The sequence below is a fragment of the Artibeus jamaicensis genome, unplaced genomic scaffold (assembly GCF_021234435.1).
Source record: "Artibeus jamaicensis isolate MK-2021 breed Jamaican fruit bat unplaced genomic scaffold, CSHL_Jam_final contig_867, whole genome shotgun sequence".
In the NCBI taxonomy this organism is placed as follows: Eukaryota; Metazoa; Chordata; class Mammalia; order Chiroptera; family Phyllostomidae; genus Artibeus; species Artibeus jamaicensis.
The window spans coordinates 2553686-2581199 of NW_026521995.1; the positions used below are offsets into that span (position 1 = coordinate 2553686).

Sequence of the window (27514 nt, forward strand, 5' to 3'; positions counted from 1 at the left end):
AACTACAAGTTATTGAGCACTAGGCCAAGTGTTTTAATTACATTATAAGAGCTAATATTTAATTCTCATAATAATTCTTCAAGTGAAGTGGTTTTTATTTCCATTTTACAGATGTGGAAACTTAGATACAATGAAGTGAATGAAGCAGAAAACCTCTATTTCCCAAAGTAACAGGTAATGAAAGGAGAGGCTAGCATCTGAATCCAGGTCTTGCCTGCCTCTAAAATCAGCTCGAAAGCCCAAAGGTTTGCTGAGAAAAGACCCTAGGAAATGGGGTTAGTGATGATGAAAGTGGTATAGCAGAATCCAAGCTTGAGCCCTCTTGTCACTCAGGCCCACGTCTTTCCTGTCCTGAGTCACTCAGTAAACTCTCTGCTCCCCACTTCACTTTATGGTTAGATCTGGCCTAAGAGCAAGAATTAAGTGAGAGCTTAAATCTGATTGACAGCTTCTTCTCTACTTCTACAAACACTCCAAAAAGCAGAAAGCCAGCTGCCTCTCGCTCAGCACGTTCCCACTGACTCCAAATAAATAATGCAGTGTTTTCTGTGTTTTAATTTTCTTTAAGATTACGGTTCATTATGGTTTAATTTCTGCCGGTTCTAATTACTGCCTATTCTGTCCTTCAAAATGACTTCATAATCCAACATTGTTCAACTGACTTGAACATTCTCCCACCTTCTAAATAACGTTAGGCTGACTTTTTTTTCAGGGCCATAAACATCTGATCATCTTAAATACTCTTCAAAAGAACCAAACCGTAAGGAAGAAGAAAATTAAACCTTGCATTAAAACATGTTACTTTTTTTCCTATTACTAATCCCCATTTCAAAATAGAACATGTTGGAATCCTCTGGAAGAATTACCACCACTTGGCTTGGGATGTGTGATCTGGAGGGACTGAGAGAGCATCTGCCAAGTGCGGAACAGCCCAGCTTCCCCCTCCTCTGCAGCACGCGCTTCCCTGACTCTCCCAAGCCAGACTACGCTGCTTTCCTCGTGTTTCTCAATTACATTTTAATAAAATTGTAAAGGGCCAAAGAGAAAAGCCAGTCATCCCGTCATGTACCTATCTCCAAGAGATAGCTCAACTTCATATTTTTATTTCATGCTGTCTTTCTTCTGTGTCATGCAAAGGGCTTTTCCGTAACATTTTCACTGATCCTCTCAACCTATAATAAAGCATTAAATATTATCACTCCTCTCTGAGATGTGGGAGAAAAAAAGCATAATGATTGCAATATAATGCTCTGCCTGAACAGGTCATTGTAAGAGCCAAAAGAGTCTCTATCATATAATCCACATACAGTGGGAAGTTATTTCTTGTTTCTTACCTACATATCTTGCTACAATTGGAAACCAACTTCCTTTGCTTTTAACTAGGATCAAGTCCTCAATTCCTTAGACATACAAAAGTAAGTCATTCAAAACTATTCAACTACTAGGATTTTGTTCCTTTACATCCCGACTTTAGGAGTTGAAGATAAATAATCTCAGGCGAGCACTCTCATAAGCTGCCAAAAATGATTATTTCCAGACAGTGTCCTGAGGACAATAAAGACCCTGGGTCATTTCTTGGACCATTATTGTGTAGCGGTCTGTGCTGGTCAATGACCATGCTCTCTGGCTTGTGTAATAGGCAAGAGGAAGTTAAATTTTTGAATTAAAGTTAGCTGCACTCTGGTTTGTCATCTAACTTTTGGAAACCCTGTCAATAAGATCAACAAAGGCTTAGGCTTAACCTTTACTGTAATACAAATATAATAGAGGTTTACCAGAATACTCCCCATTCCAGACAGTTCAGTTACTGAGACTTTTCTCTCCTTATTTGCATGGGACTAATGTGGCATTTGCATGCAATGCTAAAGGCATACATATTTATGCAGGTTTGCACTCTCAGACCTGCCAACCTGACATTGTGTCTGAGACTAGCCATCCCAGGCTTGGATCACAGCTGGGGCGTGAACACACCACTGCCCTATTTACATACCATACAGACACCTGTGCTCAACATTTGTCATTCGATTCTAAATCCATGCAATAAAGCTGTTTAAGTATTTTTAATTGGCATAGCTTAAAAATACAGAGATACAAGAAGTTGTGATTTTTTTCCTTTTGTTCCCCAAAGCAGACACTTGCAAATACCAGTGCTTTGATCATGTCAGGCTCAATGGCTAGAAATAAGAGGCCTCAAGATCCCATGGTGAAAAATCCCAACCCAAAGAGGGGCCAGATTGACAAGAGGACTAGAGAAACTACTTCTAACATTTATAAAAATGATGACCCTAAAATCCAGTGTCCTTTCCTTGTTAAAAAAAAAAAAAGATCCTTTAGTTACTCCCCAAATTCTTCAGGGTAAAATTGGTATTTGCATTTCCTCAAAAACACCATACATTTTCAATCTTGATTCCTTGTGTACATAGAACACTGTGTGAGAAGGTTTTGCCACCCGCCACGCACTATTACCTCTTCCTCCCTTGCCTCTATCCTGATTCACTCACAGAAACTCATCACATGCCACCTTCTTCTGTAAGCCATTGGTGACCAGCTAGGGCTAGGTGCCTGTCTCTGTACTACTTCAAACCTCATCTCTCTCCTAACACATTTACCAGGCTGATTGTGTGTTCTGGGCTAAAAGAGAACTGTATGTACTTAGATCTTACGTCCTCAGCTGCTAAAACAGTGCCAAGCACAGAATAGGCACCTTCAGAGGAGGGCAGAACAAGAAAGGTAAGTGTATCCTGAAGAAGATTATGCATTAAACCTCAGTGTCAAGTCTGGCATGAATAAATCCCACTGTCTGGGGCACTGGGAAGCCTTCCCGGAGCCCAGCACACAGAGGAACGTTTGAATGGGTCATCCTACTCCTGGGTGATAAAGCTCTGCTCTCCGCATTAAGAAGTTGGGGACTTCTACTTTTGGTCCTCACATCACTAGGTGACCTCCAAAATGCCATTTCAGAATGAATTAACTTCTGCACCAAAAAAAGAAGCTCACGTCTGTGACATCTGCTCTAGACACAAGGGTTCTAGGTATAACAGATAAGAAATGACCCTGAAATTGTAGTGTGGAGGGAACATCTTGCATCGTGAACTCAGAAAAAAAAACCTGGACTCAAACCCCGCTCTGTTCTTCACTGGCCGTGTATATTCAGGCAATTGACTCATCCTCCGCATTTGCTTCATCTGTGACAGGAGGATAATGACAACTACTTCTAGGGACTGGTGAGGAAAACAAGTGAGTAACAAATGTGAAAGACTGTGCCCAGCACAGAGTGAGCTCTTCATGAACGACTGTTCCCTCTCCCGCCTCCATTCGGACCACAGGTGCCACCTAGGTTCAAAGAGCAGTGCACGGTGACAGTGACTCAGTGACTGACGTGCCCGTGCCTGGGGCCCAAGTGGCTGAATGGGGACAAGCCCTGCAGACCGCCTGTGCTCTAACAGACCAAGAAACCAAGGAAGTTTTCTCCAACATCTATACATTGTTTCCATATATGGGAAGTAAATTTTCAAGTTATCTTTTCATCGTTTCACTATGAAACTCTATCTTTTCAAAATGCAGCAGCCCTTGTGTTCTGGGTAATGAGTCAGAGGTGAGCGATAAATACAGTGGCCTTCAAAGGTTTCCCAAATGCTCCATTTCTTAAACTGGTGGCAAGTACATGGATGCACATTTTGTTATTATTCTTTACACTGTAGATGAGTTCCTACAGACTGTTTATATATGTGATATGTTTCATAACTTAAAATAGGGGGTAGTCTTCATATCGGGAGGGTAAAATCAGGGACCCCGAGCACGGAAATCCCATGGGCATTCGGTAAGTACAGGGTCTGGCACAAATAATGCCCCTTTCTCACTAAAAATCTTTCATTACAAAATCATAAGCAGGTAATTCTGTAACATAACAATGTCATCTCAAACACACCATATGACATTTTAGGTGAAATGTTGAAATTAAAACTATAAATTATTACACTCATATTATTACCCTACCAACCACACTCAAGCCGGCCTACTTCTGACAGACCCTGTGTAATACATGAATATTTTGTCCACTTGAACTGATACATTTTTGAGCCATTAATGATATTCTAGAAGATTTACAACTTAGCATATAGAAGGCCTTTTTGAACACCCCTTGAAAATCTGTTTCTGAATAACTGCAAATTTCAACAATGCCAAAAATGTGACTCAAAGAGTTGTGTGTCCAAAAAGAAAGGCAAACCAGCTTAGAGGACAGAAGACCTCGGTCCTGGCTCCAGCTCTTCCACCAACAGTGTGGTAGGGCTGTAAGCCGACTTCCACAGCATCCGGAAAACAGATTCCGGGTCAGGTGGCGCTTGGTCTAACACCCTCACCCAGGATAACTGCAAACTATAGGCTATTTTGGGAAGACAGGCTGAAAGCTGCCGAGCGGATACTGCTTCCATCTCCTCATGCTTTCTCTCAAGACATTTTTTTAGCCCCAGGTTTTTGTTGTGCTTATAGCAACAAGTTAAAAAAAACAAAGAATTTAATTAGCTTTTCAAGATATTGTTGTAATGATCACAGTAATAACCAAAAGAGCCATCTACCAAAGTGAACACAGCACTGGTCAGTTCACTAGCACCACGGCTGTGTCATGCTTTGCCATTTACAATCACAGTCACAGACATTTGTACTGAGAAATCACACACACATACACACACACACACACAAGGTGTTAGGAGACAAATGGGTAATAACATAGGAAGCAGATGAAAGGTTTGTCTCATAAACAGAATGAGCACATGCTTCACACATAAGCAAGGTTAGGGGCCCCCAAGAAAGAGTTTGATGAACTTACCCAGAAGCTAGCCACCAGAAAAATCTAACAAACTACTAATTATTTTCAGGTTATCCGTGGGTTTTATGCATTAGAGTTTAGTGCCATTGCTTTTTATTTTTCAGTCTATTTCATTTAAGGGAAAGCATCATAATCTTTGTAGATTTTAGAACTTTCGAAGGTTATCAACAAACCCTAGAAGCAGAAATAGTAATAGAGGCTGAAAGCAATGGAAATAACTTTAGCCATCCGTTCTGCTGCTTGCTAGATATTTCACAATTTTTTGACCAATAACATCAACCCTATGATCAGAATGCAATATGCTAATCAGTTTACTCTCAATAACCCAGTGGTATGGTTTATTCCATCATATAAATTACATTAATTTTATTAGTACAGAAACTGGTTTCCCTCCTTAAATAAATAAAATTAATAATCATCTACCCTTTGCAGTACTTAGTAATTTAATATGTCAAATGCCTTATCTGGCAAAACACAAATGTGAAATAAAATCATGAATGTGTTTATAATAAATGCCCATGGGTGGAGTGGAGAGACTTTTGGAGAAAACAAGGGAAATAAATGGTTAACTGCCAGCACACTACTCACACTGGAGGACACAAAAAGGTTCCCAGCAGTTGTTAAATTCATTTAGAGAAACTCACTTTATTTTTCCAGCAGAGCTCTCACCAGCTAATCTGTATTACAACCTGCAGGAGTCTTAATACTCTCAGCAGGATCTAGATTTGGGCCACACTGATTCGGCTATTTAATCTTGCAAGAGAACAATATTTGGCAGGAAAAGACCCCACAGCACTGAGTGGGCGTCCCAAGGTTCGTTGTCAGCACAGGCTGGGCCAAGATCGCCCAAGGTGGAAACCGAACTGCACTGAGCGGTGTTTATCACTTCCTTTCAGTGGCTCTCGCTCAGACACGCCTGCATGCACTGTGTGTATGTGGGAAACACAGTCATCCCATGTGCGTACACGGCTCTTGCAGATAAGTGTAAGTTCTTTTAAAGCAAAATGTTTTCTCCATATTTTGGACCAGGTTATGACCAAAAATTTAATTCCAAAATATTACTACAGAGGTTGGGGAAAGAGATAAGAAAGTGACTAGTTCTATTTTTGAAACCTTTCAACTTCTTATATACTAAAAGCCAAAATGGAACATCTGTATGAAATATTAAATATATGCAGAAATTTACATTGATCTTTTTAACTATCCTGAAATTAGTAAGTTTGATGATCAATACTCTTCTATAAATGGACATTTTTTATAGTTTATATATAATACTCTGGTTTTGTTCATTTCAGTGACATTTTTTGGAAATCCATACTGACAGGTAGAGAATACATAAAAAGATAGGCAAACTTAAAAACAAAATTGATAACCCCAATTTACAAAAGAACAGTATGACTCACCACTAAAAACTATAAATCAGTGGAATTCTTCAAACACGATTTTCAAAGAGCCATAGGAAGGGTGTTATTCCTTCACCTCCCAACCCAAATGTGGTTAATTATCTTTCTGATTGATAGTAACATGTTTCCTCTATTGGGCACTTACCACCCTGTGCCCCAGTGACCTGCTGGCTTGTTAGAGGATAAACCGCAAGCTCCATGAGGTCAGGGGTCATATGTATTTTATTCCTCATCATATCCCACTCCACCCACCCTCAACAAAGGGCCTGACACATAGTAAACACTGAAAAATGTTTAAATCTGACAGTTGTTTCCACAAATAGTTTCTTTAAAGAATTTTTGGGGGATTTACAGATTCCAAAAATACACACATTTGAAAATATGATACAACTCTTTCAACAATCTTGCCTCAATCAACATTTCAGTAATAATGTCTCTCTCAGCACTCTAACAAGTACCTGTTGGGCGTTCCTAACCTTATTACGCTCCTTCCTTCCTTCTCTGACTCATGTCAACACCACCCTTTCCCTCACAGACCATTTAGGTCACACTGAGGCTCTGCTCCACAAACGCCTCTCCCGGCCACTTCCTGTGTCCCAGCGTCAGTGTAAAACCCGTGCAAAAAGTGGCTCCTCGTTTTTCTGCAACCCACAGGGCCTGGTACAATGTAATGTCCAGAGCAAATGTGTAATGAACACATACCTATGCACATTAAAGGTAGCTGTGAGGGCCACTTTTACTCTGGTCTTCTTTATAGTCAAAGCACCATGTTCTGAAGGATTCGAACATGAGCAGGAAATGTCACTTGTCTTCAAAGGCCTCATAATAATTACATAACAAAAGTAAGTATTTAAATCACTTTGGAAAAATCAATTCTATCAAAAATAACAAGTTTTAGGAGGAACAGAATGATTTTAAAGGTTTTTTCCTTTTATTTTTTCTAAATCGATACTCTTTTCCATAATTTGCTAAAAACAAATTGACACCTGTGTAATTTTAAGACTGCAATGATACAAAAGCTTAATTCAAACAAATCAAAGGTTGACTTTCTTACAATTAATTAGGGTAAAAGTCAATCAGAAATATCAACAAACAAAGAAAATGATCATACCTTCTTGCTTCTTGTCCTTGGAACAAGTCCAGAGGCACTTCGCAAAAACACTAGGCCCTTCAAACAGAAATTTAGAGATAGACTTTACATATAATGCTATGCAGCATTACATATAATTTTGTGCAGAGGAGCAAAAGGCTACAAAAGCAGCCCTGGCAACAGTAAAAGAAAAAGCTATAGTAAAAAGTACAAGCAAAAAATAAAGAAAAGGAATATCCGTAACAGAGCTCTTCTAGGAAAATGAAATGCCAACTAGAGAACATATCTGCACATACTTTAAAAAAATTCTTGCTTCTAACCTTCAATCATGCAATAGTCTTTAATTGCATAAACTTGGCTTGTGTTACCAAATAGGTTTTAATTAAACCTCTGTACGTCTCCCTTGATTCACGACCTCCTAATAAGTAGCAATGACATTTGACTATTACACTTATTAAATTTAAAAAAAGGTCTTAAACTTACCTCCAAATGGCCATTGAAAATATAATTATGTGGCATAATTATTAATGATAGTCACATTTGGAGACTCCACATATATAGGTAATATTTCTGTTTTTTCTTTAACATTCAGTATGTACTCTCCATAAGTGTGTCCCAAAAAGTATACTAAAATCTGGAAGAAAAGTCAGATATTTTTTAAGTTTTAAATCTGCATAAAGCACAGATACTGAGACTTTTTTAAAGCTACTATTTATTAAACTCCCCCTGTGGCATAGCAATGTTTCTTTTCTATTGTCACACACCCTCCCTCCTTTTTCTTCACACCTGCCCAGGCCAAACTGCCAGCCCAGGATATAAGTGAGCTCCACAGCTCCACAGAGACCTGGAAACTTAAAACCATAATTACTACCACCTAACTTATCTTTGTTTCTATAAGTGACTATCGCTCAAAAACCACAAATAAGGCTTGAAAGGACCGATAAAGTTTATTGGAAATAGGACCTAAGGAATTTTGTTTCTTAGTTAAGATTGTTCAGTTTGAACATAGAAAAAAATTAAAAACTGATTGTAAAAGTTTTCCTGGAATGGCAACAGACGGTGTCATCCCCCTTCGCTAAACGAACTGCCTGATGAAAGCAGCTTACAGTTACAAAACAAACGCTACTCATCTCCAAATTACCCTGTGATATATGCAGATCATTTCTCCTTCAGTCCTGTTATGAAATGGATTGTGTTCCCCCTGCCCCAAATTCAAATTCTGAAGCTCTGACCCCCCAGATGACTATATTTTGAGATACAGCCCTTTAAGAAACAGGGGTTAAATGAGGTCATCGGGGTAAGGCCCTGATCCTATTCCCCTGGTGTCCTTACAAGAAGAGGAAGAGACACCAGAGATCTCCTTCTCTGATGCACACGCACCAAGGAAAGGCCATGTGAGGACACAGCAAGGAAGGGCCCTCTGTAAGCCAGGAAGAGCGCTTTCAACAGAAACCACCCTTCCTGACTTCACCTGGCACTTCCAGCCTCTAGAACTGTGAGGAAATAAATGCAGCTGTTTAAGCCACACCGCTTGTGGCATTTTGTTATGGCAGCCGGCAGACCCTAATGCAAGCCATTTTTCTCAGGTCCTTAGACGCCAAAGTGAATTCCCTGGCTCTGACATTTTAAAACAGGGGCAATCCTTGCATTTCTAATAAAATTTTTAGATGCCACATTTAGAAAGCAATTGGTCCTGCTTTACTGAGAGAATACTGCTACAATCTTTTGATGAAATTATAGAAATATTTAAGTGAAAATAGAAGAAAGTGAAAAATAGGTGCTTATCAAGCCGCACAAATGACAACTTCAAAGCAAACAGAAGTCTCAAAAGAAAGAATGTGCAAAGTTAGTTAATATTTTAAATATTATTGCCTCATTCATTTACTCAACCCACATACTGAGTACCTGCTATGTGTCAAGCATTATTCTAGGTATTAGCAATTCTGTGTTGAAGAGATTGATTAGCTCCCTACTGTATCATGCCTTTATCCTATGAAAATTTTTATTGGCCTAGACTTGCATGGAAAGACAGACTTTTCTGAAAAAGAAAGAAAAATAACATGAGGAAATAAAAAAAATAACACCCTTAAAAGAATTCAGTCATTCACTGAACAAATATTTATTAGGTAACTACTTCATGCCAGAGAATAATGGAAAGAAGAAAAGATCTAGGAGTTTTAAGGAAGAAAATTGATGTGATAGCTACATAGATCTTAATAAATGTTTGATTTAAATAAATTTAGAAAGATTAGAACTCCTTATAATAATCACCATTACAAGGTGAAATTCACACAATGGAGGGAGAGTCACTCCTCAAAGTATTGATACAGGTGTGTTTATCAAGGCAGTCTTGAGTAAGTCCCAGAGACAGCAGCCTTGCTTGGGCAGAGGATGAAGCCATGGAAAAAAGATTTGCTGGCACAAGAAGTCAATTCATTTATTTATCACTTTTAGCTCTGTGCTAGGGCATGGGGCTACAGAGAAAAAGACAGAGTCCAAACCTTCATAGAGTTGAGTCTAGGAGAAAAAAGCTTGTAATGCATCTATAGAACCAGGCTGCCAGGCTGGGGAGGGGAAGAGTAAGACCAGGAAAGAGGAGGCAGCCTCCGAGCTGAGCATGGATATGCAGAGGGTGCAGATGGCTTTCTAGGCAGAAGTTTGAAGTGAATAGGGCTCAGGTCCAAGACAAACACCCAGGCTGTAGACCTCGGTTGGATTTAACCAGAGACAGCCTCACACCCCATGCTAATGGTTTTGCATTTTATCCCAAAGGCAATGGGGAGCCATTGAGATTTTAAGGAAGAAAGTAACATGATTAGAAGTATGTTTTAGGAACTTGGCAAGAAACCATGAGAACAGTTTGGGAGGGAGAAGAGGCAGTACAGTGACAGGTGGGAACAGTCAAGAGACATCCCCACAACCCAAGGAAGGGATAGAGAGAGCCTACATTAAGGACATGACAAGAAAGGTAAGGTACAAGGTGCCACGATACGCCTTTTCTTGGATATAGAAAAAAATAAATGAAAAAGACATGAATAATCTTCATCTTCATGAATTTAGAGAGGTAAAACACATACCACGTGAAACATTAAAACCCAACTGTGGACCGTGGTGTGTGAAAGGAGAGGCACGGATAGTAACACTGTTGTACGAAGCTCTACAGAGAGTCCTCTGCAGCGGGTTCTCAGTGTGTGTCTGGGATCAGGGGTGAGGACGTCACTCACAGAGCGTAAGATTGTTCCAAACAAGAGGAATGACTCACGTGAAAGCCCAGAACAGAGCAAGTTGGCCAGGCCTGAAAGAAATGACGGGATAGTGTCGAAGGGCAGTGAGAGATGAGGTGAAAAATAACTTGGGAGCAGGTTGGAGAGAATCTGCAGGGTCAGAATGAAAGGGCTTAGGGTAGACTTTCTCCTCCTCAAAGTGAAGGTCCAAGGAAAAACTTTTAGTGGGTCATAATTAGGGTTTTGATGAAAAAGATATTTTGGAAAGAGTCACAGGCTGACAGTGTTTCAGATACAATGGAAGGAGCGGAAAGGGGCTGGAAGGCGATAAGCCCAATTAGGAGGCACCTGCAACAACTCCGGCCCGTAAGGCCCGGAGCGCCGTGGGACCGAAAGGAACAGAGCTGGGGAAGGGGACTGCACAAAAGGCGGATGGTCAGAGATCATTTTCTGGATCCTTAGTCCTTGTTTCCAAAGAGAAGCCTTACGTGTTAATTCTTCTATTACGGGTGTCCTTCCCAAGCCTCCCCTTCAGACAATGCCATTCCACAGCCACAACCCTGGTACTTCTCATGCACAAGTAATTACTGGTCTGGGATGTGTTTGTTTCTTTAAGTGACTGTGGCTAAAAAATTAAGGATAAAAAGAAGAGATCAACCTTTGAAGTTCTGCCCCAGGTGGAAAAATAAAGCAAAACCAGGTGTTAGGGAAACCACAGATTTGGAAATGAGAAAGGACTACAAGGTAATTTTCCGTACACTTTTCTCATGAAAGTATACGTTTTCCTCATAGAAATGCTTTCCCTGAGGAGAGTTTGTTCAGAAGCTCTAATTAGACTGGATATGTCAAAGTGTTTTCAAATGAATAAAGCATTCATACATGTGTTAGGTATTAGAAGGAAAATACATGTTATTGCCCGATCACTTTCTCTGACATAAAATAATGCTGAACTACTATTACTTGAGAAAGCATCAGAGTCACTGGTTGAGATAAGTTGGAGATAAAGTATGGTCCCTTAAAGTAGCATATAAATTCAGTCTGTGAAAATAATAGATTTCAATAGCTTAAATTTAAACCATTGACCTTATAACCAATCATTGATGTTAGTCAACATAGTTCTGAGTCACAACAAAAATACTATTCTATTCTCCTTTCAAACTATTTAATGTACTAGATTTTACTACTCAAAATTAGAAGAGTTCATATACTTTTTTCATTAATTATAAAACTATTATGCTTTTTTATATAAAGGATCAAAATTGACAAATTTTTTAAAATTTCAACATTAAATGACTAACTTTTCCCTGTCTCTCCTTAAAACAGAAACTCTTATGTTTGCTGAATATTAAAAGAAAGAAAAATCCTACATCAGTTGTTCGGGTTCATATAAGACCTAATTGCCTCCTACACTCTAATTCTGCCACCAGTTTATAATCAGCATGCATTTCTCATGCATGAGTTGACCCAATTACATAACAAATTTTGCCTTTGGGGATTGCTCTTGGCTGCTTGTCTTCTGTCCACCATACAACTCAATTTCACAGCGTCAGCATCCTGAACACGACCACAGTCAGTCTCTGTCAGAATGATTTATTGAAATTACAAACAGAGATCAGATCCCTAGGTGGCCACCCCACCTTCATGCTCGCCCTTCCTTCCATGCAACCTAACTTTGACCCAAATCTTTTAATAGTCCAAAGGCACTGTTATTCAATTATTAGGCCATGTTTTCCTCCAATAATCTAATATTTTTGAAGTTAATTCACAAAGTCTCAGGGAACTAAATCAACAGTATCCACTTGAGCTTATTAATGGGCATATAATTTATTTTGCATTCTAAGAAGTCAGTGAAAAATTATGTAGCCACATCAAAAAACTAAAAATAATTATGTTTCAATATCAAATTAAATAGACACATTTTTTTCTATAATGTTTTTTAAAAGATGTCAATCTTAGTTTTGTTTTTGTTTTTTGATAAAGTAAGTAAGCATTTCTTATGAATGGATATGCAAAATTGAAAATAGTAGTAAAAAGGGTATTTGCAAAACAGGATAGCCAAAATTATAAATACTAACAGGGGAAGGAAAAGAATATAAAACAGGCTAAAACACTATTGTCTTTTTGTCAGTGATTAAGAAAAGGGGTTCCAAAGATTCCTACAGACACTAACACACACTAGTGTACACTCACATACACAGATACACACACTGGCTTCCTCTGTGAGTTGAGGACAGGACTGAATCTCGACAAATCACATATGGTCCACTTACTATTCCAGTCAGTTTGTAAAATACAAGCTTTTTCATCTAGGTTTTTTTTCTTTCCCTTTCATAAATTATTTCTGTGCCACCTGAAATAAATTTTAAAATAAACATCTAAATTTTATCTATAGCACAAAGACTGTAAAAGTCTCTCAGAGTTGGACTTTATCATTTCATTTCACAATTTATCCATGGACTATCTCAGCTAATTGAAAATGCAGTTTATATTAATGTGTAAGCAGGCAGAATGAAATACATCAATAACCTCCTCTAGGCTGGGCGAGTCCCCACGGTGTCTGCGGGGATTCTGCCTGGCTCTCCTGCTGCTGGTTCCCTGAAGGAACTACTTATAAACATGAAGGTGGTAATCACCTGAATTAGAAATAGCCTTCACAATTACCCACACAAGTTAGAGCTATAAGGACAACAGAAAAAAAGTTTTTGAAAATGTCCAAAGGCACAAGAATTCCTCCATTCATGTTTGTACATTGTTCTTTAAGATAATTTTTATAAAACCACTAAGTAAAGAAAATGTGGAGATGCGTGAGGATATTTCTGTCATTTGTGAATTTATGCCCCAGAATTAGGCTGGGAAGTGGAGGTGGAAGGAGGCAATAAGACTGGAATTATCTTCTGGAATTTCATGGAAAAAATATTTATTTGACAATCGGTTCTGTTTCTTTCCAGCCACTCAGCACATTCTGTAATCTGGCCTCTTTTCTTATTCTTTCTGCAGCTCCACCAAGTGAGTTACACAGCAGAAGAATTTTAAATTACAGCCTTTAATAAATCTCCCAGGTTCAATATGTTGTCATTATAGGCCCCAAAAGAAGGAAGTTGAGGCTAAACCCACCCTCCCTGTTTCATTACAAACAATTTTAAATTTACAGCTGCATTTTATCCACACCTCACAAACATATGGAGACTAAGTGGGCATTTCCAAATGATTTCAAATCCCGAACAAATGATTACGAGAGTGTGAGAAAAAAAATTCATATAACTGACACAGACACGAGCAATCAAAAATGCCCACTCATCCATAACGTATTAACCAAAACACATAAGAGTTGTCATTAAATCCCCTGTCTTGTGTCTTTATATCTTCTTCAGTCCAAAAGGGATTAAAGGGAGCTTAGAAAGATCCAGACAATAGTCAAAGTCAAATAAAGTAAAAACAAGTAAGGAGGTGAAGCAGTCGGAAAAATAAAGATTGTGAAGACCTGGCTTCATTAACCCACTGCGTCATCCTGTATGAACCGTGCCGCTCAAATCTCACGTCCGTTACAGTTTGCAGGATGAGCAGCCTGGCACCTCCTGCGGAAAGTCTGGTGTCTGTCCACTCTGGACATTTCCTCACCTTCTTCATCTCAAAACAGACACAGTCCAGGCCACTGTCAGAAATATGTGTCTGGATTTGGCCAATATATTTCAGTGTTTGGGTTTATCTGAAAGTAATGTGGAAAACTGAACTAGCCAAAGTACCGAGTTTCAGATGAACCTGGGTTTTCTATAGAAAAAAGATCCTCGGATAATATGGAAAACCCCATGAGGTCACGGAAAAGTTCATAAAGTTGCGGCCTTATAAATCAATAATAAATTCACTAGACCTCAGAATACTTAACAGCTTCCTTTCTTCAAGGTAAACCCCTAACGGTAACATTAGGAAATCTGTATTTTTACTACTATCCAAATAGGAATGTGCTCATTGCGCTAAAAGCACTACTTGCAAGACTGCTATGGCTGCTAATATCAAGACAATCACAAAGAAAATATTAAGAAACCTAAATTATTTGCTTTCAAAAACCAGCACTGTCTAAATTACAGGTTGAATCTAAATGGTATTTCATATACTGTTATGTACGTAATAAATACAGATTTATACGTACCTGTGTTATATGAGTTTTTTGCATAATGAAGAATAGATCTGCAAACAGCCTCTGGTATTGAATAAAACGTATATTCCTGCTAATGATAAAGGTTGGTGAAATGATCAGTTCTTTTTTTATTAAATATGAATATTGAGTTAATTTGAATATAAATTAAAAGGCTTACCTTTGAATCCACTGCAATCCTTACGTTAGCTGTCACTTGGATGCCTTTAGCAGAAATTGTTTAGCTCTTTTTGAAATAAATCTCTGTGATAGTTGAAGATTTATAGCTTTGTTTTGTGAAGCATTATTTTTATTTTTTTAAAACTTCCCCAACAATAATGCAAAGAAAAGAAACACTACTGAATGTAACTGCCAGTGGAATACACAAGTATCTTTTATTTGCATTTTTAAAAGCAAAAATAGGTTTCTGGTTTAAGGAAAGAATGAAGAAAAACAGTGATGAGGGAAGTAACCTTCAGCATTCACAACTGGAGCATTGTTGAGACAAGGTAGAAAAACTAAGGGACAAATGGCATGAACGCTGAAAATTCAACCATTTCTCCTCAAAGGAAAAAAGTCCTTACTAAGATAAAATATTCATTTAAAGAGCAAACAATGACTAAACATTACAGAATATGAAAAAATGGTATTTACTCTGCCTCTTCTCACTCCCTAAATGTTTTTTAAACATCATTCTGTTTCTGAACTTTTGACAAATAAAATTCTTTCTCAAATTATATACTATCACTCTATTGGCCAACTGTTACTCTAAATATGATGATGGCCAAATATCAGTGAGTTTAAAACCATTGGCTAATTAAACATTTCTCAGAAATTAAGTCTACATCACTTATAACATTTAGACATACAGAGTTTAGTGACTGTGCAGTGACACACAAAATCAATTTCTCATGAAAAATGCATATTTGCACACACTTTTATATCATGTACAGAGTGGCTGATTTTCATTCATATTTCCTCTTGAATACCTAACATTGAACTAACTTTTTTTCTAAATAAGATACATTTTAACAAACCTTATATAATACTTCAGAAGAAATTTTATCAGACATAAATTACAAAAGGTAAGAACTGCTGCTTATCCACCTTTAGTACTGAATTAATACTTTTCAGTAGCTAATATGCTTTGACCTTGTTAGTCTCAATTTTCTTTTTCAAAAAAACATATTACTGAATAAGACGCTGCTTTCAAATTCAAAACAACTTTATATGTAAATGTTTGTTTTAAAAATTAAATTTAATTCTTCATTTCTACAACTATCTGAAGTATGAAATCTTATATACACAAAACCAGCAAATATGAAATTTCCTAAGATACTTGACTTTATATGTGTATGTGTTGCATGTTTACCCACAGGCGGGGGAAAAAACCTGTCAGGTTTTTTTCAACTTAACTACAAAAGTCCTCTTTTGAAACAATTCAAAGCTAGAACCATCCAAAATGGAGTAAGATGTTAAATTACAATAGCTTCTTTTATGTTACAGAAATATAGTCACTGCTGTTGAAGTGTTAGGCTCTAGATAACCGTTGAAATAAGGAAGAGAAGGATTTTCACAGATGAACTTGGCATATGTTATGAGTACACTGAGTAGCACTTACATACGAAGGCAACAAGAACACTTTCCAGTCACCCAATCCCACTTTCTCATCCAGAAACACGAGTTAGGGCCATCACATCACTGAATAAACAGTCACCTACGTTACTGATTTGTTCCTGAGTCCTCTTCAGCCTCTGTAGTTCAGGGGTATCAGTAACGATGCTGAAGCCCCTCCCTTTGCTTTCTTCAAAATCTCTTTTGTACTTGACCTAATAGTAGGGGGTGGGGGAGGGGATAAAAGAAAAAAAGAGAAGTAAACAGAGGAATCACAAATCCCTAAAAAGCTGCTAAAATTGGAAGCAATGCCTCCAGACACAGCTCTATCAGCAAGCGGCAAAGTAAGAGGCAGGGGCACAGAGAGACTGCCTGGTTGATATCCCAGCAACTCCTCTGACTGTGTGATCTTAGGCAAGTTACCTAACCACTCTGTGCCTCAAGGGTCTCATCCATAAAATGGCAGCAACAACAATATTTAAATAACGTTGTTTAATACATCCTAAGGGTAGGATCCAATCTACTCATACTCATACCTAGCCAATAGCAAGCAAGCAAGTGCACCATAATCGTTATCATTATTATTATCATCAATAGTTATACTACTGCTCCTATGCCTGTCTTCTCAGTGACAAAGCATCATTTTGTGCCTTGACTGCACTAACAGGGAAAAAGACATACAAAGTCATCAACAGCTACCCCTGTCCTTACAAAGTTTTCATTCTACTTCATAAAGCAAAGCATGTGGATATGATTATCCACTGCTATATTGCTAAATGTCAAGTATGTAAATGCTTATGAAAGTATTCATAACACAGACCACATCTAGAGATTGAAAGGCTTCAAGCACATGCCCTTAGCACACTGTGTGCTGAGGTACCTAAGATTTTTTTTCCAGTGTTTAAATATACTTCTTTTCTAATTACAACCCAGTGAAGCTGACTTTTACAGTTTTCTCGGGGGACCAGAATAGCTAATGCTTAATCTTACTAGAGCCCCATCTCCTATTATTAGCATAATGATAATAACTGTCACGCCAGTTAAATATTCTGCTTGTTAATGACTGAGATGCTTGTATCACTCTGACTATTCTTATTTCAAGAGCCTAAATACTAAGAAATATGAAAATGCATTTTTATAACCCATTTTACATCCAGAATTATCATTTTCAAATTAAATTTTATATTAATAATTAACATTTAGGGTAGTTAGTAAAAATATGATTCTGTAAGTATAACTTTCAGTGTAAATTTTAAATCTCCTTAGTTGAGCATGGAATGACTGTTCTTGCATCCGTATTTAAATATTCAATTCTCTGAAGCATTAATGTCCTTGAGACTACTAAAAAATTTCCCTTTGCCAGAAAAACTTGATAGAAAAAAAAAAAAGATGACAACAAATAGAAAGATGTAGATACTCTCATTACTTTAAGCTTTAAAATACAAAATTTTCTCTATATATTTTTATTTAAGGTATAAAAGTACTGAAACCCCTACTTTATTTTCCCAAATAAAAGGCCTTTACCACATTATTTTTCTTCCACAGAAAATGCTGAATGAAATTAACCCTCAATCTCCCAGCATGTGTGAGAGATACATACACACACCAGTGTATTCTTGGCGTTTTATGCCTAACTAAACAGGGAAGCTGTTCAGCTAGCCTGAAGATAGCACTAGGGCACAGAACAATAAAATAATAAAAGTAAGAAAGATGGCAAGGTTCTAATAGCAATAGGCATGAAGAAGTAAGAAGAAAAATCTATAAGTAAAGTTTTAACCTCACTATAATGCCAATTTCAGAGAAAGCACGATCACATATTCTTTCTGTAATTCGTTTGGATTTTTTAATGGTAATTTCCAAAGAAAGAACTGAAAAGAAAAGCTATTAAATCCCAGAATCAGAGGTTTTAAGTTGATAACCATTTAACAGCCCTTTCCACATTCACAAGACATAAGAATCACGATTTGGGCTTGCCTCATATATACTGAAGAGGATACAATCAAAATCATAAATAGTTTGCAGACTTTTAGTAGATGTGTAATCGTTTTTTAATGGTGTGATCCACAACCAAGCTCCATGTAGTCTCGGCACCAGCTCAGGCACTAACCCACCCACTCTTTACTGCACACAAGGAGGGGGCCTTGTAGACATTAGTCAGTGGCTCTCTTTTCCATGCTCCCACCCACTGAAATCCTAGCTCTCTACTAGGTCTAGAACACGTGGAACTTGGTGACAAAGCCAAATCTTACCCGAACCTAGCATAGCACCTGGCCCATGGGAGTTGGCTAATAAATGATTAAGAAAGGGAAGAAGGGAGGAAGAAAGAAGAGGGGTGGAAGCAGAGAGAGAATGTGGCCCAGTTCCAGATATAAGAGAGGAATCTCATATTCAGGGACTGAAAATGGAGCCATTTGGCTGCAGCACCTGGTGAAAGGGAAAGACCCAGGAAATCAAGCTAAGAAACACAGATTTAGACCAGATTCGAAAAGAAATTGCTGGCCATAGTTCCCACCTTAGTCCATTCAGGCTGCTATAATAAAAATGCCACAGACTAAATGGCTTGCAAAGAACAGAAATTTCTCTCAAATAGCTTGGGAGGCTGGGAAGTTCAAGACCAAGGCACTGACAGATTTGGTGTCTGATGGAAGCCTGCTTCCTGATAAACGGACCACTGTAACCTCAAATAGGGGAAGGGGGAAGGGAATAGGTGGTCCCCTATTCAAAAGGCGCTAGTACTAATTCTGAGGTCTCTACCCTCATGATGTAATTACCGGCCAAAAGCACCCCCTCCTAATACCATCACACTGAGAAATAGGTCTTATAAAAATTTGGGGGGACACAAACATTCAGCCTATAACAGGTGCTTTTACATACAAGCATTCAACATTAACTCAACAAGTATTCATTAAGCCTCATATAAACTCCTCTTTCCTCAGTAAAAATGCCTTTTCTTCCCTTATGTTTCAGGATTGGACACAAAATGATCATCTCTGGTCTCTTATCTACTCTACCATTAAAAAGTACCTCGTGATGATCCTGCGAATAATAACGGTGGTATTCTCAGAACTGCATTCTCTGGAATCTCCTCCTTCAATATTCTTCTATTCAATCCTTTGTTTATCCAAAAAAATATTTATTGAATACCAACTATGTGCCAAGTACTATTTCATGTGTGTGAACAATGCAGCAAAAAGAGTCAATAATCTGACCCCTCATGGAGCCTGCATTACAGTGAGAAAAATAGAAAAGACACAAGACCTATAAAAGTTGAATCAATGGTATGTTGGTGGTTAAGTCTAAGAGAAAAATAAGACTAGAAAGGAAGTGAGAAGGGTCAGAAATAGTGCCCTTTTAGATAGAGTGGCCAGGGAAGGCCCTAGTGGAAAGGTGACATTTCGGTAAGACCTGAAGGAGGTGAGGGCTATATGCAGAACAGCAACGTGGCAGACTTCTGGCTTACCAGGCTCTTCTGGGCCGATGTGTTGATCAACTGGAGTGAGCAGGGTAGAAGAAAGAGACCAGTCAGGAGCCTTCCCCAGTGGTTCACCATTAGAGAATCATGAAGGACTGAAGAAGACAGACTGAGTCCTTGGGCCCAGCTTCAGCCTCAGCTCCCCAGCCAGGTGAGCTACACAGTCTTGTCAGAATAGGTCAAGAAGAACACAGAAGGGAGTGCAGAAGCAAGATGCCACAGTGAGTTCAGAAAGAGAACGTGCTCTACCTGGGAAGTAATGTAATCTTTGTTACTTATGGGCTTATCACTTCAAAAATGAAGAAAGGTACATTGAAAATGCTTTCTTAATGTAAATGTAAAAAACCTACACAATGGGCTCTAGGACTTGCCATATTTTTCTTCAGAAGTAACAAAAATGTATTGCAAATACTGAATGCTACCTAATACTGACATGTTCCATATGGATGTATCTGTGTATGAACACACACACACATATAAATATTTATCTTCCTGTACTACAGATTAGAACCCCAAACAATGATTTTAAACCCTAATCCTGTTATGTGATCTTGGTTTGTTCAATTTCGCTAACACTCCCGATTGCCAGCAATACAATAGGAAAAGCAAAGCCAAGGAATATACTACCAAATGTTTGGAGGGCTAACATAAAGGATCTGTGAAAACATCAAGCAAGGACACGTCCTTAGTAGGCCATTAGCAAATGTTGGTTTCCTCCTTCCTGACAAATTTAAAAAGTGGCCTTTGTTGCTTAAATATGATCATCTTTGCCAATGTGTGCTTGCTCTGTGACATTTTGTGTTCGGAGTCATCAGCACGTTAACACTCAGAAGTTCGCACTGCAGGGGAAGCTCAAAAACAGGGTGGCTCTAGCCCAGCATAAGAAAAAGGCTCACATGGATGGGAAGGGAAGACTTCTAAAACACAAGATGGTGAGCAGAGTACACATTGCTAATTCTGAGATATAAGTTCTCTCCCCCAAATGCTGCAAGTACCATAGTTATTACTATTATAACAATATAAACAAATGTAGAAAATGAAAACCACTACAGAAAAAGTCCACTCTTAGGCAGAAAGCCATTTTTATTATTTTTTAATTTATTTTTATTGTATTTTTTCCATTACCATTTGTCCCCCTTATACCCTTCTCCCCTTTGCAATCACAAAAAAGCCAGTGGAACCCAAGAGTGGTAAACTGTTGAACAACAGACTGAAAGAAAAATAAATAAAATTCAACAATGAGCTGCTGATCCATCCAACAAGATGGATCAGCAGCTCCAGCCCCAACTATGCTCCTCTTGACCATGAAATTCTTGACCATGAATGAGCATGTGGAGACATAGACAAATATGCTCATAATAACACTTTTGTAGTATCAATAAAACTGGAAGCGATTTAGACATTACATCCATCAGAGAATGAACAAATTATTGTTTCTTCATACAATGAAATACTATCCAGGAATAAAAATAAATGAACTACAGATGCATGGGTCCATTTGAATAAATCTCAGATACATTTTGTTGAAGGGAAAAAAGCAAAGAATACATACATACATGGTAGATAAATAGGGAAAGGGACTTGATAAGCATGACATCCAGAGAAGTGGTAAGATCTGCTCATTAAAGGGTATCTGCTCGTGAGAAGAGACTTCTCTATTCCAGGTGACATTCAAGTTCTTAAGTCAGAAAGTAGGTACACATATGATCCTTTTAATATCATGCTGGAAAACCTTCATGTGAACTCCATTCAATCTTTTGTACTGTTTTACCATCATTTTCAAAGCAAGTATGGGCAGAGTTTTAAAACCCCAGATGAGGAAGCTAAAGCACCCAGAGGTTAAACCAAAATCATGAGCATAGAAGAAGATGAGAACCAGAATTCAGGTCATATCTTCAGTCAGCTAAAAGCAAGACGTGGGTTTTCCATAAACAGCAAGTGAGTGAGCCACTGGCATCCCTATGCAGCAAGTTAAATCAGCCACTCTTAAGTTTCTTCATTTTAATGAAGCTGTTTGACTATATTGGCAAACACTGAACTGAAGCAAAAAGGCAGGAAAAACAGGAATCGACAGAGGGTAGAAAGGGTGTTGCAAAAGAGATTTCATACATGGAAGAGCGAACCACAGTAGCAGTGGGAGGGGAACCTTGGCCAATCACCATATATCAGATGGCTAGGAAGAACCCAGGACCACAGGGTTAACAAAAGAAGAGTATCGTTTAGCTGTAAAGCAGCTTATCTTTCAGGATATGGCTAATGGAAACCTAAAATCTACAGACACATTTACTACTGATTCTTGTTATTCTCCCCTTTATTTCACACAGTCTTCACCTGATACCGTGAAATCAATGACCAATTTTATTATCTTGATGGATACTTTACATTTCTTCAAGGAAAGATTATGATATAATCTTTCATATCATTTTTAAGCTACATGCAAAATTCTTAGTTTGATCTGCAGAACTTAGCGCTCAATTACATAGTTCAGTAGATTTTGAAGTACTGGGCCATATGCTTCTTTCTATCTCACTGCATTTTGCTTGGTGCTTAGCATGTATTAAAAGCTTCATAACTATTTCATGATTGATTACCATCTAGCTTTGTATTTTTAATATCTAAAATGCAGAAAATTGGCTAATCTTGCAATGCTAAATGGTAATTAAACAACTACAAAGGAAAATCTTATTAAGGGCTCTTTTGTAAGGTGAAGTTAATTTAAACAAATGTTAAGTCAAATAAGCTCAAAAAGCAAATTTGCTTTTTTTATCAATTAATGTCATAATTTGTAAATTTATGGTTAATTAAATGAAATTAAAATTTTAATTACCTTTTTAAACATAATTAAAAAGCATTAAAAATAATTTTCATAGATTTCTAAGCCTTAAATTAGCCTTTCACTGCATTTGCAGAGGTACTTACTGATATGTACAGATTTGTCAGTTTTCTATGTTATATTCATAATCCAACTTTATCAGATTTGGAATCCCTTTACTTTTAACAGAATTGTTCTCAGTTAAAAAACTGTAAAGTCTCAGTTGTATTTGAAACAAATATCCTGGATGCATAATAAGGCATATCTTAATTAATTTCTCAATTAGCTAAGATAATTAAAAATGACCCCTAAGACACTGACACGTAGCTTAGCAGTTAACAGCTCAGGCTCAGAATTTGACAAGCAGTGTCTTGGGCTCTGGCTCCATCTCTTAGTAGCTGTGTGACCTCAGGCAAATTACTTAACTTCTCTGAGCCTCAGTTTACTCATGTACAAAATGAGCATAACTGTAGTGCCGTACTGATGGAACTTTTATGAGAATTAAGTGAGATGATAACAATAATGCCTGATGTCCACTGACAGTCAACTACATTCCAGACGCTGCACTGAGAGTATCTGGAGAATACATCCAAATGAATGAGCCAGCACTACACCTACCGCATTCGGGAGCTCCTTCAGTCTTTTGGGGATTGAAATAGAATATAAATTTAAAATTTAAATTTAAATTAAAATATGTTTTACCTATGTTATCTTCAGATAAATCCTAGCAGGTGTACACTTTAATGGTCATTTCATTGATGAAGGAAAAGATCTTGAGGAGGTTACAGAGCTAATAGGGGACAAAACCCTCTCTCTGGCCTCTCCCCAGACATTATCTTTCAATTCATCTGACAATGAAAAACACTGCCAAAATGAAAAGGATTCAACTGAACACAAACAAGCTATACATGATGTCCTATAAGCAAAAAGGAAAAAGGGAAACCACTGAATATTTCTAAGTAACGGATTGCAGAAGATCTAGATAACTTCAATTTGTAACTACTTTATTTTCTGTAATGGATACTGTGATGTCACAGAAGGTACAAAAACTATCACCCAAAGAAAAGCTTAACACAGCTCACACTTTTCATTCAAAATGTGTTCCCAGGTATTTCTTTGGAACAAAACTATTGTTTAAATTTTCATTTAGTAAGGATCAGGCCAGAAGGCAGAATACCATTGCTAGAAATGTAATATTGGTGGAAAATTTGATTCAAAGCAAACATTTTCCATAAAAATATTGGAGCTAAAAATATATATACATGTCACATATTCTCACTGAGATTTCATAATAGAAAAAAATGTAACTAATCCACCAAATTCTTCCAATAAGTTATAAATTACTCTGCAGAGTAAATTAAGTATTTGGTGGTGATAATTAACTTGTTCAGGAAAGTCAAGTATTATCCAATGAACTATTCAGGTACTGCAGAGGCAAAAATTAATATTCTAATGCCTGACACAGTTATGAAGAGTGATGGACGCACGGAGCCTGTCTGTTACTACTTGATGTTGCCACATTACTTTTTAAATAACATTTAATAATTCAGATGATTTATGAATTTTTATTTCTAGACACGTGTTCCTCAGCTATTAATCCTTTAGAGAAAGTCAACCTCATCCCATTACATGATTATAATTTTAAAATATAAATATCTAATTCACACACAGAATGAGACATGTTGAAATTATTTTAAACCACAAGATATCATGCCAAGTTAAATTAAGGAGAAGATAATAAATTACAACAGGGAACATTCCTGTGTGCCTAGCCTGCATTATAAAGTATTAAGAAATGGGTAATTTCCAGTTAGAAAAGGCAAAATTAGGGAATTAGTAATTCATTAAAAAAAGAAAGCTACATCCAAACTTCAGTAAAGAAAAGAAATAAGGATAAAACCAAGAATTCAGCAAATGTAAACAGAACTGAACTAACACAAAACAGTCACAAAAGTGAAAATAACCTGTCCTTCATCTCAGAGTCACAGCTGAAGAAGGTGACAGGTGATTCCTCCCTGTTCTTACATACGCCTGCTCCCTAACAGATTGATCATGTCATTAAAATTGGTCCTAATAACCCTCCTACACCTCAGTGACATTATCCATCAGGCAACACCAACTGTTTTTCTATAAGAAAACAGTTCTTCCACTCCTACCAAACTGAAAAAAGAAAAAGAAAAACTGTTACAGAAAAACAATGCAAACGAGGAGTAAATCTAAACGCACTATCCTTCGTGCACACACACGGACACCGGATCGGCTTCCATGGCAGGCAGCTCCCACCACACAGGAAAACCCAGGGATCTCAGCAAGGCATTTAATTTAAAAAAATTAAGATCAAATCCTTAATACAAAATTTTATTTAAAACATTAATGTCCCAAATATTTCAATAGGTTATTAGCATACTGTTGTTACAACTAGAAACTTAGTACTAATTCAGGTCGTACGCAGGAAAGAAACCATTAGCAATAAATATATCAGAAGTGCTGAAGAATGAAGTGGAGAATTATGGACTCTCAGGCTTCTTAGTTAACAGCGAAAGCATCGCATGATTACAGGTGTGAGTGTTCAGAAACTCGGGCTTGCTGCCTGCCTGCTATGTAATAGCAGCTATGATTTATTAAAGAGCTACGAGGTGTACGATGTTACACGAGGCATTTGACAGGCTAACTTGCTTAATCTTCAAAACCACTCTGTAAAAGAGGTATTGATTTTACCATTTTTTTACAGACAAGAAATGTAGTTTCTCAATAGTAATCATATTGTTTGGCCCACCCAAAACATCCCTCTTCCTAGTCATAGCCCATGCCTTTACCCAAGAGGCATCATTTTCCTCTATAACGCACTTCCTTAACCACCACTGACTGGCCCCAAAGGTAGACAGTCATCTGGCCTTAGCTAGTCCAAGTCAAGACGTTTTGGGGATTGGGGAATGGGGGCCTAATGTGTAGAGTGAGTCTCTTCCTCTGGTAACTGAAACTCTATGATTTACAACTTGGGAACTATGGACAGTCAGGTGGACCACTACCAGATACTGACAGGCAGAGAGAGTCCTGGCCGCGGTGTAGCTTTTGAGTCCTGATTCCTACAGTTCCCAAAACTGAAACAAGCACATTCCCGCCCTCGGATTTGTGCACCCTAATGCCTGCAAAAAACTATCACCTTGTTTGAAAATGAGGGTTGGGTTCTCTATCCCTTGCAGCCAAAAGTCCTAATTAATACAGTAAATTGTGGCTTCTTGGTTAAGACACAAGCCTAGCATCACTTTCTGGTGAGCAGCAGAGTCAGGATTCAAACCTAGAAATGTCCTGAAAGCTTTTGTTCCCTTCTACCCCGTCACATTATAAGATGGTAATTTAAACATTTTGTAAACCATCAAAGACTTTCACTTAGAACAAAATGCAATTTTAACAAAAATATACAATTATGTCTTTTTAAAGCCTAGATTTTAAACAACAGGGTAAAGAAGGTCTGAAATCACTCACGTTTAAATTGCCTTACATGTTATATACATTAGCAAATACTGGATCTTTTAGGTTCCACACACTACCAATAAGATGCTTCGTGGGTATCCATCAAATGAGTAAAAATCTAGGGTAAATATTTCAAAATGAAACTTTAAAACCATCGCCATCCTCAAGCACCAACTTAGAAAAGTCCATGGATTATTCAGTATTTTCACTTTTAAATTAACTCTGATTTCCAACATGAAAAATTAGATACTAAATAATCTAAGAAAACCCCAAAGATTAACTTAACATTATAATTACAAAAACCACTGCATAAGTCTACACATCAATTACTATATTATCTTGGCTGTATTTCTACGAAGTTTCAAGTTCCATGGTTTGGTGTCATTCCATGGTGTTACACATACAATTACTACGTTTTTCCTTTGCTGACCTAAAAGTCTCCCCTTTGGCCTAAAGACACTAACAGGCTCTGGGTAAGTCCATTTCCCAAAAGAACAAATGGTCTTTCTTCTCCTTCTAGAATAAACACAGCAAAAAAGCAATAGCATTTTTTTCCCTTGCAGTGTTAAAATAAAGAACTCAGTTTCGCAGTTAAAAAGAGAAGGAAGAAAAAAATGGGACTCTGAAAGTAATGGAAGTGGAAGAGAGGGGTCAGTCTGAGTTGACGTGGATAAGTGTTTTAATGTCTCTTAATAATCCCAATTTTGGAATGTTGTTCTGCCTGAGCCTGTGAACGTCTCACTTATAGATATCACGGCCTGTGAAAATACAGCCATTTGAGAAACAGAAATAAATTGGCATTGCCAAAGAGCCAGGTGGTTCCACTGTTTGGAAACCATCTGGTCTGAGTTTTCTCTTTGTCAGCACCATCTATACTTCGGTAGCAAGAGCTATTATAGAGATTGTGTGCGTTTCGTTGCTTTAAATAAACTCAAACAAAACTACCCTGGATGTAAATTCATTATTTCTTTGAACTGTGCTTACAGCGTATAATGAAACTCCTGTCAAGATGAGTTATACTTGAATAGCTACATTCATTCCATAATTTCACAAAACCAAGTGGGAAAATACCAGCAGTGTGTCTACAGCTCCTGTAGCATCTCTTGATCACGCTGACCGTCACTGGGGTAACTACTGTCCAGCTCACCACCAGCAAATGAGAAATTCCCTGACCAGCTAGATGCCAACGCAAAGCTATATATTCAATGTGGGCTGTAAGGAGATTTAGATAATGAGAAAGCTCAGAGGTACTGTTAATTGACCAATCAAGAAAGAAACAGAAGGTGTCTAAGAAACTTAAACCTGTTAATCCTAAGACAATATGACAAACCAATGAGAGACACTTACCACTTCACTGCTGGGTTGCAGGACACAGGGAGACAAATGTGTGCAAAGCACTGAGCCCCTATCTCCATCAACGGAAAGGGGCAGCGCTCACTAAACATATATTAGGCTCTCGGCAACC

At 37.8% G+C, this 27514-nt stretch overlaps 1 protein-coding gene and 1 long non-coding RNA gene across 3 annotated transcripts in view; both read right to left on the reverse strand.

Annotated features, from left to right (window-relative positions):
* The window catches only part of LOC119050879 (uncharacterized), a 51959-nt gene extending 35570 nt beyond the window's left edge, over positions 1-16389 (reverse strand). The window contains exons 1-3 of the long non-coding RNA XR_008393038.1: positions 14693-16389; positions 7805-7955; positions 7343-7399 (exon numbers count right to left, since the gene is read on the reverse strand). This is a non-coding gene — a long non-coding RNA (uncharacterized LOC119050879). The remainder of the gene's footprint in view (positions 1-7342; positions 7400-7804; positions 7956-14692) is intronic.
* NEBL (nebulette) overlaps positions 1-27514 on the reverse strand; it is a 347697-nt gene that overhangs the window by 145407 nt on the left and 174776 nt on the right. For both annotated transcript variants that reach the window (XM_053673466.1, XM_053673465.1), the window contains exon 4: positions 16399-16506. In XM_053673466.1, coding sequence (XP_053529441.1) covers positions 16399-16506 — 108 coding nt within the window. The remainder of the gene's footprint in view (positions 1-16398; positions 16507-27514) is intronic.